Source organism: Embiotoca jacksoni, unplaced genomic scaffold (genome assembly GCF_022577435.1).
Source record: "Embiotoca jacksoni isolate LCO1_2020_lvr unplaced genomic scaffold, fEmbJac1.0.p SCAF_28, whole genome shotgun sequence".
Classification (NCBI taxonomy): domain Eukaryota; kingdom Metazoa; phylum Chordata; class Actinopteri; family Embiotocidae; genus Embiotoca; species Embiotoca jacksoni.
The window spans coordinates 751,166-769,732 of NW_027185379.1; the positions used below are offsets into that span (position 1 = coordinate 751,166).

Sequence of the window (18,567 nt, forward strand, 5' to 3'; positions counted from 1 at the left end):
GGTTTCTAGAAAACAGCCAGAACTGCCACAGTGTCACTGTGCACGTGTCCGTGCATGTGCAGGTGCATTTATAGCTGAATTGCTATACACCTGGCACTCAATGGATGCCAGGTGTGCATGCCCTGTACAATTCATAAATATAGAGTCGTCATTACAAAGTCTAACATCATTCTGCCTTAATTATTACTGATGATAAAACTGAAAATAAACTGTAGTTTGTGAAAATCCAAATTCGGACTATTTGGTAAAGAGCATATATATATACGTGATATGTATAATGTGCTATAAAATATAATATAAAGTGTTTTTAAGCGGAGTTGGAAATCCTGACGTCCTTCTCGTGCCTCAATGCTGCAAAGTTTTGCGTCGGCAGAGACAGAAAACACAACTTTTCCTGTGAATTACAGGTGAATCTTACGGTAGATTTTTGGCAATTGAAATATGTTGTTTTTCTGTTCAAACCTGAGAGACCTAATGACTGTGATAGTAACAATTGGATCAAGCCCTTTTTTTTTTTTTTGGTGCACTCTTCCCCTGTGGTGTGTTGATGGATAATCTGCCAGACTATTCAGGGCCCCAGCAAAAGCCTGGTGGTACTTTGAGAACGGAACAGGAGAATTTTGTGGGCAGCCATCCAACTGTGTACGTGCACAAAAGTAAAGTGTGTGTGTGTGTGTGTGTGTGTGTGTGTGTGTGTGTGTGTGTGTGTGCGTGCGTGCGTGCGTGTGCAACGCAGTGAGTTTGGGCCACTATCAAATGCTGTGAAGTGTGTTTTGTCCCTCGCCCAGGCCCCTTCGGCCAGGAGCTAAATTCCAGACAGCCAAACCAAAAGGGGCGGTCGTGTTGGGATGGAGAGGTGGAGGGGCGGAGGTGGAGGTTCGGGGGCATTGGCACTGAGAAAGACAAGATACAGAGCAGAACCAAAGACAACAGACTCTGTGTGTGTGTGTGTGTGTGTGTGTGTGTGTGTGTGTGTGTGTGTGTGTACCTACATGTATGATAACAGGCGGACAAACTCAGCCCAACACGCTCTCCTCTTTGCCTTTGTATGTGCGTGTAATGCCATTATCTGGAGGCCTATTGTACCCGGCATGTTGTCCCTGTGTGGGTGTCTGTGCATAATCATATTGTTGCTGCTGTATGCGTTGTTGTTATTGTGTCCGTGTGTAAAGGGAATTAATTGGACAATAAAGAGACAAGAGGGCAGACCGTCTGAGAGCAGAAGGTTTTCCCACAAGCCCGTCTTCAAAGCAACGGGAATACAACAGTAGAAGAAGAGAGCGACGCCTTGATCTTTTCACTCCCCCTCCATCTCTCGCTCCCCTTACTGCTTTTTGTTTACCCAACATCTATAAAAAGAAAAATGGGATGTAAAGTTATTCTATTTAATTATGCTGAGTCAGGATATCTATGATCTGGGTCAAACCGCAATGTGAGGCCCGAATTAAAGTTCCAGGATCGCTTAATTTATAATTAACCTGCCCCCAACAACAGGCTTCAGAGCTTCAATTACTGGTGTACATTAAATGAAAGGAGGGATTGAGAGGTGTTCATTAAGTACGCTTTTTTGTTGTTTTTTGTGTGATAGTGTGGAGGGGGCTGTGCTGCAAGCACCCAGAAACAATGACATGCAAGGTCAAGTATATATATTCAAATGCTTCCCAGCGACAAAACCGAAGAGCTGAGGACAAACCTTGAGCTCTCCGGCTTACATTTGACAACAGCAGTTTGATTCATTGCTGTTTGCCTTCAACCTCGCCAGAGAAGCATCCACATGCTGAAGCGTCTCATAGACCGCAGTGTTTTTGTCAGATGTTTGTGTCGATGCACTTATTTAAATTGTCTCTGCAAGTAGTGAAACACCACTTCATCTCTACTGTAATTAACATCGCCAGCTCCGTGACTACGTATCAGGCCGAATCCTTTAATAGGACGACGTAAGCTTTATTTTTTAAAAGCTTTTGTTTGTTGAAATTGTGTTAATAATACATAAAAAGTGACATATTAAATATTTAGGCCTCATGGAAAAACTGTAGTTCTTGCTCAACTTGCTCACCAAGTGTTCAAGATTTTCTTCTATGACTGCGTTTTATGATCTACAGTGAAGGTGGGGAGTTTTGCCCTTTTTTTAAAAAATTATTATTACTGAAACTTGACCTTCTGCAGCACATCAACTGTTGAGTTCAGCAAAACAAAACAAAATCCTCGTGATACTTATGAGCCTGTCTTTATTTTCAGCAATCTCTCAGCATCAGAAAGACAAAAAAAAACAACTTGCAGTCCAGACGGCCCTACGGGAAGCAGGGTGAGATGTGTCGGGGCATGAATATATGAATCCATAATCCAGCACGGGTAGCAACATGACTAGAAAACTTAAAATCTTAATGCACGAGTGTTAATTTAGCATTAGGCTACCAGGCTACAATGACCTTTAAATCCTACCAGAGCAACAGTTAATGGCTGCGGTGCCTCAGCCAACCTTTGCTAACGTACCACATAAGGAACACCAATGGTCTCTGGTGTTTTGCCCAGATGGACCGGCCTCGACTGATCTGTGTCTTTTTGCCGAAGGGCGCCGTGGCAGTAATTGTGTTCAGTGTGGAGGACCGGTGCCTAAAAGCCTGTGGGCGCGGCACAAATACAGAGTTTCCATACTGACTGAAGTGCTGTGCAAGGTTTCTTCTAAACCACCTCTCTAATGGACCGAGAGCTGAACTGACTCATTCAGACGTTCACAAACAGACGTATTCACAGCGAGTACTCTGACGTGGGAGCAGCGAGTTTATCTTCTAGTCTTTTAACTCTCTTCCCCTTTTGTCACGAATCTCTCCTGGTTTTGTTGTTGGCTGTGGCAGATAAGAGGAAGCGTGCTTTCTATTTGCAGACTTGTTTAGTGTGTCAGTGTGCGCCGTGGAGATTTGAAGGATTGGCTAGACGGGCTTTATCAAGACCTCATTTTTCATCTTTGTTTTCTTTACGCTACCTCTCTCTAACGCTTCGTTTGTTTGTGCGGGCATACTTTGTCTGAAGGAAAGGAAAAAACACAGATACCCCGTCTGGGATGAACAGGTCAAAGGTCAATAGACTGGCAGGCCAGAGGCATGAATCAAACAGGCACAAAGTGAGAAAGAGAAGAGTGAAAAAAAAAAGTGACACCCGGTCATTAAGTTGCTTTGTGTAAATCCTTGTAGAAAAACAGTTAGAGCAACGACTTCGAAGTTGATTCCTGGCAAGGAGAGAAAGAGAGACACAAAGAAGATTTAAATGCTCACTAGTTGATTAATGCAGCCTGAAAGGATGTAAAAGAGAGCTGAAGAGTCCACGTGATTTCAAGGTGGTTTTTGTGCCATCTCTCTTCTCGTATTTTGCACACAAAATGGCATTTTTTCACACTTCTTAAAACTGCTAAAATGTTGTGAATATTTGTATTCAGAGGGCTGAAAGAATCTTTCCAAACAGGCTGATAAATTAAGGCCACCCGTGACCCTTTAAAGCACCGAAATCAATAGATGCTGTTATACGAGGACCACACATTGACAGCAGCTGGGTCCGTGTGTCTCCGAGTGTGCAGCTCCTGCCGTGTGTTTGACGTTTCGTGACTTATCGCAGCCCCCCCGGGGAGCCGGTGAGCCGAGCCCGGGGATTATTACCTGGGTTTGCCTGGCAACTATGACGCGGGGCCATCACCAAGGGAATGAAACAGGAAGTGACGTAAGAGAGGCTTGGTATATAAATTGGACAGTAAGTTATTCTGTGGAAAAATGCTGCATTCAAACACGGTCTTTTGCTTTTTACCAGAATAAATGTTGTGTTTATAATCTTCAATAATGCACCTATAAGTGCAGCAAGAAACCTCATTACATCACCACACCGCAGCAACATGAGCTGAGAATTGATTAGATCAATACCAGTGACTCAACAATTTCCTGGCCATTTGCTAATGTTTGCTTAGTCTCCTTTCAGTCGTACTCTGTTCTGGAAACAGCTCCCATTTGTTATTTTAATCTCTAAATATACAGCATCCCAGCGTGCAGTGGTTGCAGCGTGGATTCCCCACATACTGAATCAAACAGGCAGCAAAAAAGAGTCAAAAACTGGGAGAGAAAAGGGTGAATGAGTACAGCAGAGAGAAAGAGAGAGGTGAATGGGTGTATAGAGGAGAGGTGAGGGAGGAGAGGCTTAGTCGATAATTCTTCCTAAAGCTCAGATGAACAGCTGATGCACCGTGCACTTAATTCAATTACACACACACTCCCGCTGGACTGGGGACGATGCGGCTTCCCATTTTAACAGCACTAGATAGAAAAACTGACAGATAAGAATTGCAACTCCTGGTAATAACACAACACTAGCCAGGAAACGTTCCCTCTGGTTTCTTAATGTGTAACTGTTTCTCCTGATAACGTTGTTGTTCTTCAAAATCAGGTCAAAAATAACAGAGGATGCCGAAGTCCTTTAAATGAGGCAGTATTTATCCAAACGCTATAAGAATAAATGTGCTGCAAGTCATATTTATTTTCATTATCAGTCAATATTTCAATCAGTCATTTATTTATTTTTATAAATTAAGTCCACTGTTTATGGTGTCATCGTTGATTGACATCACTTACATTGATATAAAGAAGAAAAAAAGCAGCAGAGAAGCTTTTTTTGGTGAAATTAATTTATAATAGAAGTTCAGCATGTTCACGAGTTCTTGTATTTTAACCTGTTGGTTATCTGAATGTTGGTTATCTGAATGTTGGTTATCTGAATGTCCCACTTTTGAGCGATTGATGCAAAATGTACAACTTGTACGGTGGAGCCAAACCGGTCTGAGTGTGTCTGCGGGACGATGTGTTCTTATATAGACCAACTAAACTGGTTGTTTTACTCTGGGCCCGTTGGATACCAGAAATCTATCACTGATCACGTGGAGAAAACACGTATACTGGCACGTATATGTGCTTACTTAAATGTGGAGAAAAAAAAAACTCATGGTTCGAAGGGAAGTCCGATTTTGTTTTTAAAAGAAGCATTAAAGAGGAACTAAAAAAGGAAGGTGAACACGTACTTATTTGCTTTCTAGCAGAATATTAGAGGAGAAGATCGAAACCACTTTCATGTGTGTGCGATAAATATAAAGCTTCTGGAAGCAGTCTTGCTTAGCTTAGCACAAAAATACACTGTACATGCCACCTGAGCTGTTTCCCTAACACGCTGCTGCTTGCAGCTTTATATTTAATGGACAAATATAAGAATCGAAAACTTCCTCACGAAGCACATAAGCACGTTTCCCAAAATGTCAGACTATATTTTCATCAAAAATTGAAAATGTCCTGGTTTTGCAGATATACAGCGATCCATGAATACACGTAGGGAAATGTAAGCGTAAGAAGATTTTAGATTTGATGGGGTTTATTAAGGATGAACTGAGAGCGAGAGGAGGAGTGTGTTTCCAGGGCGGCTGAGGTTCACCTACGAGAATGAAGGCATCAGTGCATTCCTGCTTTTGTACTCTTGTTCTTTTCACTGTGCGTCTGTGCTTTCACTTGTGTGTAATTTAGTCTTAAAGAAATTTTAACAAGGCAAGTTCACAACAATGTTCTTCACAGGGGGAGAAAAAAAAACACCCAAAATTCACCGCTAATACCGAGGTCAACACATTTAATCTCTGGCTTTGTACCATTATATCGCTTCTTTTTTCTTTCTTACTTTTCTAGTTTGTCATTGTCTTCTTCTGCACCCGCCCCTCATCTCCGGTGCATTGTTAATTTGCCTCATTTTCTATTTCTGTTTTAGTTTCCTGCTGACACACAACACTCCCTTGTAACGCCTTGTTTCTACTAACCAAAATAAAAACAAACTCGTGATGGATGAATGAACCGATTGCTTTTGTGTAACACTTTACTGATGCTGAATACTGGCATTTCATTTTTTCTGATCTTGATTGGTTCGGTGGTGAAATTACACTTCAGTTTACTGAAACAATAATTCCATCTGGTGTTAAAAACACATCATGACCGGCCATCAGCATCCTGAGCTTTTCGCTGCGTAAACCTTTTCAATGGAGTTCACAGACAAATGCATTACTTTAATTAGATAGAGAGGGAAAGAGTGAGAGAGATGACATCAGAGTGGCAGGATGAGGCAGCAGTCTGGAGCCCATTGATGGATGAGGGTGGGAGGAGGGGAGGAGGGGAGGGGGAGGCACACCCAGGGGAGGAGGCCTCGTTGTCAGCCTAGCATCAGTGGGACACTCCCCTGGGTGACCCCTGGTCGAGAGGTGGCAGGAAAGATGAGTGTGAGGCAGAGTGTGTGTTTGAAGGGTTAAGATGGATGAAGGGGAACGCTGTCTGTATACCAGCTGTGAACTGTATGAATTAACAGAGGGATGATTCATTTGCTAAAAAAATATGCAGAGGCCGTCCTTCTTTTCTTAAATTCAACTCGTCGACAATAAAAAAAAAAAGGAACAGCTGAGATTTCATGGTTCGCGGTTCTTACGTGGAAATAAAAGTATGAGATCTAAGTATGATTGTTTCAATTACAGGATTTTGTTCCAGGAAAACAATTAATGGAGAAATTAGAAATCTGACTTCTTTTAAAATACCTTAGCATGTGAAGTTAATGCCGTAACCGTCTGATTGTTTATTTGGTCATATTTCCCACTCCTACATTAGAGTTAGTTCAATGTTGTAAAATAACACGTACATTTTTTTTTATTTCAACACATACATGTGTTTAATTGACCATTATCCTTTTGTAGTGCATATGTAGTACTATATATAGTTATATAGTTTGTGTATACATATATATATATATATATATAATATATTTATATTTTTAGTATTTTATGGTATTTCTGATGATTTTTTTTCTTTCCTTTTTAGCTGTTTCGAGAGGTACGCATCATGAAAACTCTGAACCATCCTAACATAGGTAAGTGACTATTCAAAGAATTAACGTGTGTGTGTGTGTGTGTGTGTGTGTGTGTGTGTGTGTGTGTGTGTGTGTCTCTGACCTTTGTGTTAACATCTCTTTCTCTCTGTGTGTGTTACAGTCCAGTTATTTGAGGTGATTGAGACTGAGAAGACACTTTACCTGATTATGGAGTACGCTAGTGGAGGTGAGTGACAGCCCCCCCTCCCCCCTTCCATCACCATTGCCAAGTATTGAATGCTGCCAATTACATTAATTTCTTCTGAACTATGTAGCCCAGCCGATGACTTAATTAATTTAGAGTTTACACTCCATTTTCATTAGTGAGATTTTTTTTGTCTGTCGCATCACTTTGCTTCCCTTCTCTAATATTCTCTCTGCTGTCTTTTCCATCCTGTTCTATTCATCCTCCACTTACACGTTGTTCAACTGTTTCCCATGTACTCATCTATTTTTACAGCTTCTTTATTTTTCTTTCTTCTTTCTGTTCGCGATCTCTTAATCTCTCCCCGTTGCCCTCTCTATGTTGTGTGATCTCTTACTTCCAATACCTAATAAGGAGGCAGCAGCTCACCAGCAGACATGCAGCTCTGTCCATCTTTGCCCTCAGCGTGTCTCACCGTTTAGGATCTGGAGGATTTTCAATGTGTCATGCCCCTAGAAATAAAGCACAAGAACATATGCTTTCCTTCATATATTTGTATTGGAGAGCACAGGTGTTTTTTCCTTTCCCCTTTCCCACATCGTTCACATAATTCTACTCATTTCAGTCAAATATCAGACGGTTACAGTCCTGCTGAATTTAATTTAGTGGTCAATGCAGTGTGGTTGTGCTCCACAACAAGTTTGTGCAACCTTGATGCAGACTAATTCATTTCCAAGTCGACCCGAAAGACCAAATGTTTCCACCCCGTTTGTCTTTGTTCCAGGCGAAGTGTTCGACTACCTCGTGACTCATGGCAGAATGAAGGAGAAAGAGGCCAGGGCCAAGTTCAGACAGGTCAGTGATGCTCCACACCTCGCTTGTGTCCGTATGTCTTTCTGTCCAGAAGCTTATAGCTGCTCTGTGAACATTTGCAGAGAGGAAGAGAACAAATAAAACCCTGAAAAGTTCTTTAAAGTTACAGAAGCTGAAATACAACCTAGTCGATTGTGATTTTACTGTTTAAAGTAACCGATTGGTTTGTAACTGTGGATTCTGACCCTGAACCCAATGAAGACATGCAGGAAACCTTGCAGCTGTAATTCAGACCAAATAAAACAGTAGGTGTGATTACACTACAAGAAATCCACTCATCCAAATTGTATTCTTAACTGCGTTGTATCATTGGCTGCAGTGGGCATGTGAATATATGAATGGAGCTCCTGGCTTACATAAAAACAGCATCAAGTGCAATTTTCTTCTCTTGTTTGAGGTCATGTTGTCTGTTTCTGTCCTCAGATTGTCTCAGCGGTGCACTACTGTCATCTGAAGAAAATTGTTCACAGAGACTTGAAGGTGAATTTATTTAACGCTACGTAGTGTGTTATCCAGAAGATGTACCACTTCATGTCCAACAACACCGAAAGGAACCATCAGTTCTAGCTTTAATTTGCAAATATGGTCTTTTATCGTTACATTTTTCAGTTACGATCCACTTTACATTACAGTTAGTCTTTTCAGTATTCGTGTTCTTACACCGCCTATGTTGGTTTTTTTCCCCCGCAGGCGGAGAACTTGCTTCTTGACGCCGACTCCAACATCAAAATAGCCGACTTTGGCTTCAGTAACGAGTTCACTGCGGGCAGTAAACTAGACACGTTTTGCGGCTCGCCGCCCTACGCTGCCCCAGAGCTCTTCCAGGGGAAGAAGTACGACGGTCCAGAGGTGGACATCTGGAGCCTGGGCGTCATCCTGTACACGCTGGTCAGCGGCTCTCTGCCCTTTGATGGACAGAACCTGAAGGTGGGTGATGTGATGATGTCATTTGAGGCAACTCGGCGCTTCCCTGAACTAATGTTGGATATTATCTCAAAGAAAAATAATGTACCACAGACACATTATTGTAAATGAATTTCACATACAGTCACCTGTCACTGCGCTTTTCATTTTAATCCATATCATTAGACAGTATAAAAAGTTCCATAAGTGTACTTGTTTTTGTATTTTCTCATTTATTTGGGCTTAAAAAGCTTAACATGTCCTCTTACAACAGTATCGTAACAATCAGTGTTGATATCAAGTGCTTGTTCATGTACAATTAACCTGAAAAATAATGATAAATTGTTGTTAACCATGTTGAACTGTAATGGCAAAATTTTACGAGTAATTCCTCGAGGTTTTAAATCTACATCTGATCTGTTTTTTCAGTCACAATATTACATTGTAAGTGATTCCACAAAGATAATAACCTGTTTTTATTGAAGTATTGATGATAAGTGACGCATTAAAGATTCGGCATCCCTGTTGTTTAAACGCGTGTTGTATGAATGTGTGTTTCCAGGAGCTGCGGGAGCGTGTTTTGAGAGGGAAATATCGTGTGCCCTTCTACATGTCCACAGACTGCGAGGGAATCCTGCGTCGCTTCCTGGTCCTCAACCCCACAAAGCGCTGCTCCCTGGAGGTGAAGAGGGAAACCCCGTTGCACAATTAGTAGAATAAACACCGATAACATACGTAGACCGTAGAAAGGAGTTAAAGTTAGAGATATGACTCGACACCGAGCAAACTGTTGAAATTAAAAAGAATTTCACACCTTTCATATCAGATCACGGTTTTCTAATGGTAAACGACATTATTTTATTTCTCAAGGCCTTTCTGTGTTTGTTTTTGTTGTTGTTTTTTCATTCCGCCAGCAAATAATGAAAGATAAGTGGATAAACGTGGGCTATGACGGCGAAGAGTTGAAGCCCCACACAGAACCTGTGGAGGACTTCAGCGACACCGGCCGGATCGGTGAGAAACGCCTTTTACCACCTTACTTTTAACTCGGCGCAAAATGACTCACTGATAACAGAAATATGTGTGTGATTTCTGTGAAGTAACTTTATTGGCGTTGTTTCAGATGTGATGGTCGGGATGGGATTCAACAGAGAAGAGATCAGAGATTCGCTGGCCAGTCAGAAGTACAATGAGATCACTGCCACATACCTGCTGCTGGGACGCAAGATCGAGGTGAGTGCATCGACTTCGGGTTCGCTGTCTGCTTCTGTATTTAATTCCCTCATGAACCGGACCAACCTGGCATTGGTTGGTCGGCTCAGAGAACCCGTAAAGGTCCAGATCAAGTCCCCGTCTCCAGTCCTAGTATATATTTATATCGTCTCTGTGTGTTTGTCTGTGTCTCAGCCGGAGGGCACCGAGTCTCGGTCGGCCAGCAGTCTAAGTCTGGCTCGAGTCCGGGCCGGCACCGTCGCCAACGGAACGAGCAAACACTCCACTTCCTCTTCCTCCTCGGGTGCACAGTCTTCCTCCTCCGGCCACAAGGCGCAGCGCAGCGCCTCCACATATCACCGCCAGAGACGACACTCTGACTTCTGTAAGGCAAAAATACCGCGACCGTTGGCGTCGTGGAGTTATTTTTGGACTTGTTGAAGTTGAGGGGGTTCATCCTGAATTGTTTTACTCCTCAAGGTGGTCCGACGGTTCCAGGGTCGACGCACCCCAAGCGAAGCCCCAGTGGCGTCGGCGAAGGGGCGGGTCTTAAAGAGGAGCGGCCGTCGATCCGCAAACCGAGCACCAGTACCGTCGGCTCCCGCAGCATCCCGACCCCCTCCAGTCCCATGGTCAGCTCCGCTCACAACCCAAATAAAGCCGAGATACCTGACCGGCGCAAGGAAGTCAACTCGACCACGGTACGGCCCAAAGGAGGTTTTTGTGTCTTGTGTAACCGAACGATCCCGTTTCATCTCTTATCAATGTAACGGGTACAGATTCCTCAGTTTACAGCACGTTGAGGTTGACATAGACGTTACGAGAACTGAAAACATTTACATCTCCCGCAGAATAGAGAGGCTGAATAGTAAAACACACCCAGCTTAGATATTAATCATAAAAGAGAGAGAGAGAGTCGTGATTGTACAGCTTTAGATTGACTCTTAAATGATCTGCATGGCAGATACAGGCGGAGCTCATAAACATTTTTGTTTTCAAATAGTGTCAGATAAGTTGTCAGGCAAGTTTTACCTGAGTTTTATTCACTATTTGTTTTGTGTGTTGAAAGATCATTTTATTGGGGAACAGAGTTCATTTCAGTACATTTACGTGCTCATGGGTTTACGATTCCTTCTCCAGAACAACATCCCTGCTAGCGCCATGACTCGACGGAACACGTATGTGTGTACAGACCGATCCAGCACTGATAGACCCTCCCTGCTGCAAAACGGCAAAGAAAACAGGTGAGAGGAGCTTCGGCGAGTCTGTCCGTGTCCCTGTTTGTCTTTTATGTACGTACGACAAAGCTGAATTGTTTCAATTCAAATAAAAATTGAAGCAGCTTTGCTTTATTTGTGTGAATTTGGATCATCTCCAATGGCCCTGGAGCATATCATATGAACGTATTTCTGAGGAGCTGAAGGATTTATTGCCATCATCAAGTGAGATTACCTGTTTTATACCTGTGTCCAACGTCTCTCTAATCAAAAACACATGATTTAACGTAAATTGTCCTTTCCTAAACTCCCTGAAGGAGCTTGAGGGTGCTGAGTTGAGAATACAATTAGGTTTAATTTGGGGGGTAAAAATGAACAGATTCGGTTTTATTAGTACACAGGTTATTAATTGATTTGGTGCTGGTGAACATCAACACATTGAAATAAATTACAGAATTTGAACTTGAATTGTTGCGTGTCCTTGAACCCAGTGCAGGAAATCCATTTGTATTCATAGTGAATACAGTGTGAGATGTTACTGTAGTAAGTTTGTGTGTAAAGACTGGTTTGACGGGTACAGCTCATCTCGTTTTGCACAGAGCTTAGAGAGTGTTTGGCCCGCGGTGTTTGTTCCACACACATTTTGTCTCTTCAAGAGAGGATAAAGGGCTTAAACTGTGCATGAGTGTGAGTTTGTGTGAGTTGTGTGTGTGTGTGTGTGTGTGTGTGTGTGTGTGTGTGTGTGCACCCAGTATGAACTGTCTGTTGTCATGACAGATGGTTGTCTGCTTGTCAGTCCCAGAGCATGGCACCCGCCATCTCCTCTCCCTCCGTCTCCGTCTCACTCTATTTCTCCGTCCTCCTGGTCTCTCTGGCCTGTTTTCTGTCCCTCTGTCTCTTTATCGCTCTGTAATTTCGTCCCTCCGAGGGAGAGCCAGAAGGTTTGTGTCTGTGGTCTTGACCTCCAGCGAGATTTTCCTGCACGGATGGGGCGGGGATTTTTACTGGATTTTATTTTAAAACAAAGGAAAGATGATAGGATGAGGAAAGGAGTGGGTCGATGGGGGGGAGGGGGGATAGATGGGAGAGAGATGGGAGAGGAGGTGAGCAGGGCAGAGCAGCAGGATGAAGTGAGGACTGACACTGTGCCAACGTAACCCTCCACTTGCCTCTGAGGCCTTGTCAATGCGATGCCATGCTAGAGTGGTTGACGGGACGATCGTGTGCATGGGACACACGGGTAGAGAACAAAACACGCCGTAAACTTAAAGCACAGCAGCCAATAAAGATGTATTAATTAATTAATTCAAAATGTCAAAAGTCAAACTTTATTAGTTTTTTCCTTTTTTCGCTGTTCTTCCACACGTGTTCAGTCTCCCCCTCTTCTTCCCTTTCTCCTGTCCACATCATTTTTTTTCATTTGTCATCTCTCCTGCCTCCCCACTCCTCTCTCCTGCCTCCCCACCCCTCTCTCCTGCCTCCATCCCCGGTGAGGTGCAGTCGGCAGCCAGTTCGCATTGACTTTAACGGCTGCGCTGCAACTTAACCCGTCTAATGGTTCTGCCCCACTTGAACCCTGCGTGGGTGTTATCTAGAGCGTTATGGAAAGCAGCCCCAGGCCACCAGCTAGCCACACGTGTGTGTGTGTGTGTGTGTGTGTGTGTGTGTGTGTGTGTGTGTGTGTGTGTGTGTGTGTGTGTGTGTGTGTGTGTGTGCGTGTGTGATTATAGGTCATATTTCAGGTTAGAGAATAACCTGTGGTCCATGTGTGAGGAGCAGCACACTTTCTCTTTTTCTGTTCCCCTCTCTCTGTCTTTCTGTTACGTATACTTTTCTTTTCGGTAGTCGTGCTTCTTGAAAACAGTTTGCCATCCATTACTGCATTTATAACTTTATAACTTCAATTTATCTCGGATGTTTTAATTCTGTCGATGTTTGGCAAAAACTCATTTTCTGAAATAGAAATAATAAAATGTTTCGGTGTTGTCATGTAATGATCTTAATTTCAACAAATCTCTTCCATCCCCGCCCCCAACCACCTCTCCAGTACCTTGTCCCACCGCCTTCCCCCCGCCTCCCCCTCAACCCACAGCATTGCCGGCGCCTCTGGGACCTCCTCCTCGTCCTCCACGCCTTCCTCCCGTCTCTCCAGGGGATCCACGGTGAGGAGCACTTTCCACGGAGGGCAGATTAGAGACCGTCGTCCTCCCTCCCACGCTCCCCCGACATCCCCTACGCCGTCCCATGATGCCAGCCCGCTGTCCCACGCCAGGACCCGGGCTACAACCAACCTGTTCAGTAAACTCACCTCCAAGTTGACTCGCAGGTAAGGGGAGAAGCCGGGGCAAGAAGGAGAGGAAAGAGTAGGTTTAGTAGTTCAGCGTTAAAGACGACGAAGGTGAAACAGAAAGATTAAAACAAACAACAGTTTATAACTGCATTGTAGTTTCAGGGTTTGTGGCTTATTTTGACATTTTCAAGTGTTTTTAAGGGTTGTTTTTGTTCGATTATCATTGCTAATGAACTGTGTGTGACAGAAGATTCCCTTTAAGGGATGTATTTTTAGGCATTAAACTGGACAGAGTAGCGTGTTTGCTGTAAACCTTTACATGAAGGTCATGTAGCGAAGCTTGCTGCCTCTCACCGTCTCTTCCTTAACCTGTACTAACCTACCAGCCTTCCTTCTCTAATAATTCAGCTTTACAGGCTTCAGAACTTGTCCTCCTTAATGTCAGACTTGGGTCTAATAGTGTTGATAGTTAATAGTGTCATTTTTGCAATTAAAAAAAAATGGCTAATATTACAAACGTATATATGTTACATTACAGGAGCGAGCAAGAATTGAGCCGCACAGAAAGACAAAAAAATAAGAGACAAATAAAACTGACATTTGAGGACATGTAGTTTACCAGATGGCCATGAGTATGATATTCTGTCCTGAAGGAGTAACGCTGGCCGTTCGCTTCCTTAAACAGTAGAGACGTGTGTGTTAGGATCTGTGGGAGACGCAGACAGCAGATCCTGCTGCAGCGCTCTCTTTTAACCAATCACAGTGAAGCTTGAGAAAATAGTTCCTATTCAATTGCGTAACCTTTGCAGGGTCTTGTCATGATGCGTTTGTCTCCACCTGAGTGGAGCTAAAAAGATGATAACCTGTTTGACCCAGGTCTGCTGGTAAGCCGGACGTACTGTATGTCTTTGACAGTCTTTTGTTCTTGGCTGCTCATTGTTGCTTTATCTGTTTGTTTGTTTGTTTGTTTGATTCTTTAACAACTTTGGCTTTTTCTTGCCAGTTCATCTGCCGATCTTCTATCCTCCTTCTCCTGAACTACAGCTCGTTTGATTTGTACTTCTCGACCTCTACTTCTCTCTTCCTGTCTGTCACTCGACGTTGTCTTCTGCTCACTCGCTTTTTCTTTCATTCGATGTCTCTCTGACTCTAATTTTCCTTTTTTTTCCATTCCTCTCATCCTCCCTTCACCTCACTTCTCTTCTTCCTCTCTCCTCCTAGGGTCACTCTTGACCCTTCTGAATGTCAGAGCTCAAACAAGTCCATGTCGGGCTGCACCCTCCCACAGGGGACAAAAATAATTAGTAAGTCTTCCTTTCCCATGTTTTTCTGGCTGCTTCTGTCCGTCTGTCTGTCTGTCCGTCTGTCTGTCTGTCTGTCTGTCTGTCTGTCTGTCTGTCTGGCCGTCTGTCTGCCTGCCTGTCTGTCTGTCTGCCTGCCTGCCTGCCAGGTGCCCTGTCATCCCCTCTGCCCCTCATTCGCTGTGTGTTGCAGGTTGGAGTTTAGCTATACAAACATTTATCTGAGTCAAAGCTACTCTACAGGTAGGAATTTAATCGGTGGTTGACTTAAATTCAACTTGCAGGCTTCTGGCTCCGATAAAAAAACAAAACATCTTTGCTCATGTGGAAACTGGAGAAGCTCTATTTTCTGTTACAAAGTGAATACATGTGAAACATATATTTTCCAGATTTTTGTTTACATTCATCATTTTTAGCAATAACAAACAAAAAAAGCCTTAAATATTGTCTCTTGCCTGCTCTAGACATTTTATTATGAAATATTTTTGAATCTGAATGCAGGTTGTCAGGAGACATTACACATTTCTAAACTGAAAGGGGGATTTTTGTGGCTGTAGGTTGTGCAGCTTTTTTTTTTTTTTGATGTGCAGTTTCAGTCAGTACTATCAGATCAGTAGAAAACGGTCACTATTGCTAGCTACAGCATCTACTCAATAAGGGTGTGTTGAAATCAGCAAAATCAGGAATCATTTTTAATTGGTTAATGCATCCATTTTCTTCCACTTATCTGTGCTAATTGAATTAATCCCATGATGAATAATTATTGCTTCATACTGCTGGGAAGTACTGAAAATATATATTATAATGATTGATTCTAGGCCATATTGATTGTTCTGGTGGTCCAATAAACCAGTGTGCTCATAAAAAAGCTATTACACTGCATATGATTCGTATTAAAAAGTCCTTCCAGCAGAAACTTTGCAAAAATTCAGGTTTTGTGTCTCCAGTAAGTTAAGGTTAGAAAATCCAAGATTTAAAGCAGCTTTTGGGACTGAACTTAAACCTGAACTCAGAGTAAGTTTCTTCCTATAGAGCAGCTTTCTCTCAAAATGGTATGTTTGTGCTCCTCAAACTCTGATCAGCAGCTGTCTGCGTGAGTGTCTGTCTGTTTGGACTGCTTGTGTCTCTGCTGGCTCGGCGTTATGCTGTAAGCGCTCGTTAGAAGCTGTATGTGCTGCAGCACCGTTACCTGCTTCCAACGAAAAAGGGACGAGAGTTGGTTTGTTGTTTGAGTTTCTGAATGCGGGTATTTAAAGTTTTCCTTTTCGACTACGTAATGGATTCCAATGTCAGCATCAGGTGTGTTGGACCTTTGCCATATAGCTTACATAAGTAGAAATCAATAGTTACTCATAAGCACTTGCACAACACACACTTGATCACACAACTTGTTCGTAGAATAAACAACCATGTGTGTGTGTGTGTGTGTGTGTGTGTGTGTGTTCCCCGGAGTACGTGAGTTTATTGCAACTCCACTGTACTGGTCTTGACTCATGTAATCAACACCATATGTTTTGCCCATGCTGTTAACAAATCAGCAGTCCTACAGCCGGGCTGTGGATTCTCAGAGAAACCCGGACAGACAGGAAAGGGGGGGGGGGGGGCTTTACTGCCGAGTTTGTTCAAGACAGAGGTGGTGGTGGTGGTGGGGGGGGGGGGGGGGGGGGGTAAAGTATGAAGAGCAGTGTTTAAGAGAGGATCATTCTCTGCCTTTTGAGAAAAACAACTTAATCAAGGCTAAATTCAACAACTGGTCGTGTACAGTGCATCACTGGGCAGATATTTCTCATTCATATGTATACTTGGCCAAACGTCGTTTTATATAACGTACTTCCAGACAACTAGTTTTGATAGAAAATGTCCAAAACTGTCAGTCCTTCGGAATCAAAGTGCAAATGTGGATGTGGAGACTGTAAAATGTACTCCAGTATGACTTTGGGTTTTTTGATAGTGACACGGCAATACAAAGAAAACAAAAGGACACAGGTTTACACACTCAAACTTTGTAAAACATTCACGTCGGCTGCAACAAGTCAGTAAAAGTCAATTTGCAACATCGCAGCCTCGAACCTGTGACCATTAAAAAAAAAAACACAACATGTGTCCGAGCCGAATGCAGGAGATGCTTGTAGAGAAGCATCTCGGCCTGCAACAGTCATCCTGGCTGACTGACCCGGCATCACTGTCGTTTTAAATCAGGATTAGTTACATAACTGGGATTTATCCCTTTCTTAAACTGGGATCTTGCTATTTTTATTATTAATTTTATTCCTCCGTAAGCATGTGACGCCTCTCGTCCTGCTCAGAGGTACCTCGGCGTCGGTCACGGCGGTAGAGATGGCACGCCGCCAATTCTTCACTCAAAAAATATTTACATAATTAGCGCTGCATAACAATGCACAGGCATGTATTGACCTTACATAACATGGTTTTAGGAAGAAAAAAAAGTATAGGTAAACATCCTACATATTCTTTAGTGATATAAAGGTGTTAAGAGTCAAACATTCCCAGCAGTTTCTGCAACGAGGCCTCGTGGTCTTAAATTCCCCTCCAGATAGTTGCCAGATGATTACTTGGATAACATTCATTCATAAATGCTGAGGTATATCCCAGTGATTATCTGTGAGGATTAGCAGGGATCTCTGTACTTTTAAAGAGAGGCGATGGAGCCAAAACTGCCGGGACTCACAATCTTAACATTCACTTAGATCTGATTAAACCCACTGCACTTTAAACAACTCCTCACGCTGCACCAGGCTCATATCACAGTAGCTTTCATTCTCCGTTAAAGAGAAACTCTATCAATGAAATCTCCCTGCTTTGCTCCTCTGGGCCACACACCCCCACCACCCCCACCAGTTCCCGGAGTAGCAGTAGAGATCAGGTTGCCAGGTTGGTGGGAAAGAAACAGCCTGGAGAGAAAATAGCAACAGTAGCCCCTAGTGACCACAGATGGGAAGTGCATTGAGCAGCTCCAACCTCCATCTGAACGCATGTCGGACGGAGAAAACGCTTTCATTCAAAGCATTTTGAACATGTGATACTCTTCTCTCTAAGCTGTAAAGACTTGGCCTGGACTATTTCCCTCGTGAATGTGACGGAGCTGCGATGTGTCGTTAGAAAAGACGCAGACTTTGAGTGGAAACGTGTCTCGTCTCCAGAGTCGTCTTTTAACTCGCTAATTTGTGCTTCTACCAGCATCAGATTTGTGTTGTGTGTGAGTCATGTGTGGACACCACTGTAACACACGTTATATTGTCCGTTGAATCGTGGCCCCGTGCCACAGATTCACTCCCTCTGCATCCGTTTACCCTCCTCACTCGTTTTGTCGGTGACTTGGACGCTTCGTCGTTTCACATCCATCCAGTGTTTTCAGTGTCTCGTGCAGGTCGATGGAAATCCATCCTAGTTGTGGTGTTCTGTGTCGTGTTTGGTGGACTGGTTGACGTAGCTGTGCTGCTGATCGGGGGCCATTACAACGGGACGTGGGGTGGAGGTGGGATTGATGTGAGGATGTAAATTGGCCGATTGATTCCTAACGGATACGTTTTTCTTCTTCTTGAGGGTCACAGATGAACCGGAGAGAAATGGCAGATCTCCGGTCACAAGGTGAGTTCACGTCTTTGTTTCCACGTTGACCGTCTGTTGCTGAAGATCGATTTTTGTTCCTGAGAGTTTGAGATTATTGTCATCAGAATCAGACAC

At 43.3% G+C, this 18,567-nt stretch overlaps 1 protein-coding gene across 4 annotated transcripts in view; it reads left to right on the forward strand.

Annotated features, from left to right (window-relative positions):
• mark4b (MAP/microtubule affinity-regulating kinase 4b) overlaps positions 1–18,567 on the forward strand; it is a 44,400-nt gene that overhangs the window by 20,500 nt on the left and 5,333 nt on the right. Inside the window, exons 4-17 of one of the 4 annotated variants that reach the window (XM_069161009.1) lie at positions 6,873–6,921; positions 7,043–7,108; positions 7,851–7,921; positions 8,363–8,419; positions 8,630–8,866; positions 9,405–9,524; positions 9,757–9,856; positions 9,966–10,075; positions 10,250–10,439; positions 10,535–10,755; positions 11,195–11,298; positions 13,319–13,597; positions 14,783–14,865; positions 18,435–18,471. In XM_069161009.1, coding sequence (XP_069017110.1) covers positions 6,873–6,921; positions 7,043–7,108; positions 7,851–7,921; positions 8,363–8,419; positions 8,630–8,866; positions 9,405–9,524; positions 9,757–9,856; positions 9,966–10,075; positions 10,250–10,439; positions 10,535–10,755; positions 11,195–11,298; positions 13,319–13,597; positions 14,783–14,865; positions 18,435–18,471 — 1,724 coding nt within the window. Of the gene's footprint in view, positions 1–6,872; positions 6,922–7,042; positions 7,109–7,850; positions 7,922–8,362; positions 8,420–8,629; positions 8,867–9,404; positions 9,525–9,756; positions 9,857–9,965; positions 10,076–10,249; positions 10,440–10,534; positions 10,756–11,194; positions 11,299–13,318; positions 13,598–14,782; positions 14,866–18,426; positions 18,472–18,567 lie in introns of all 4 variants that reach the window. The other 3 variants (XM_069161012.1, XM_069161011.1, XM_069161013.1) reach the window with 3 other exon arrangements.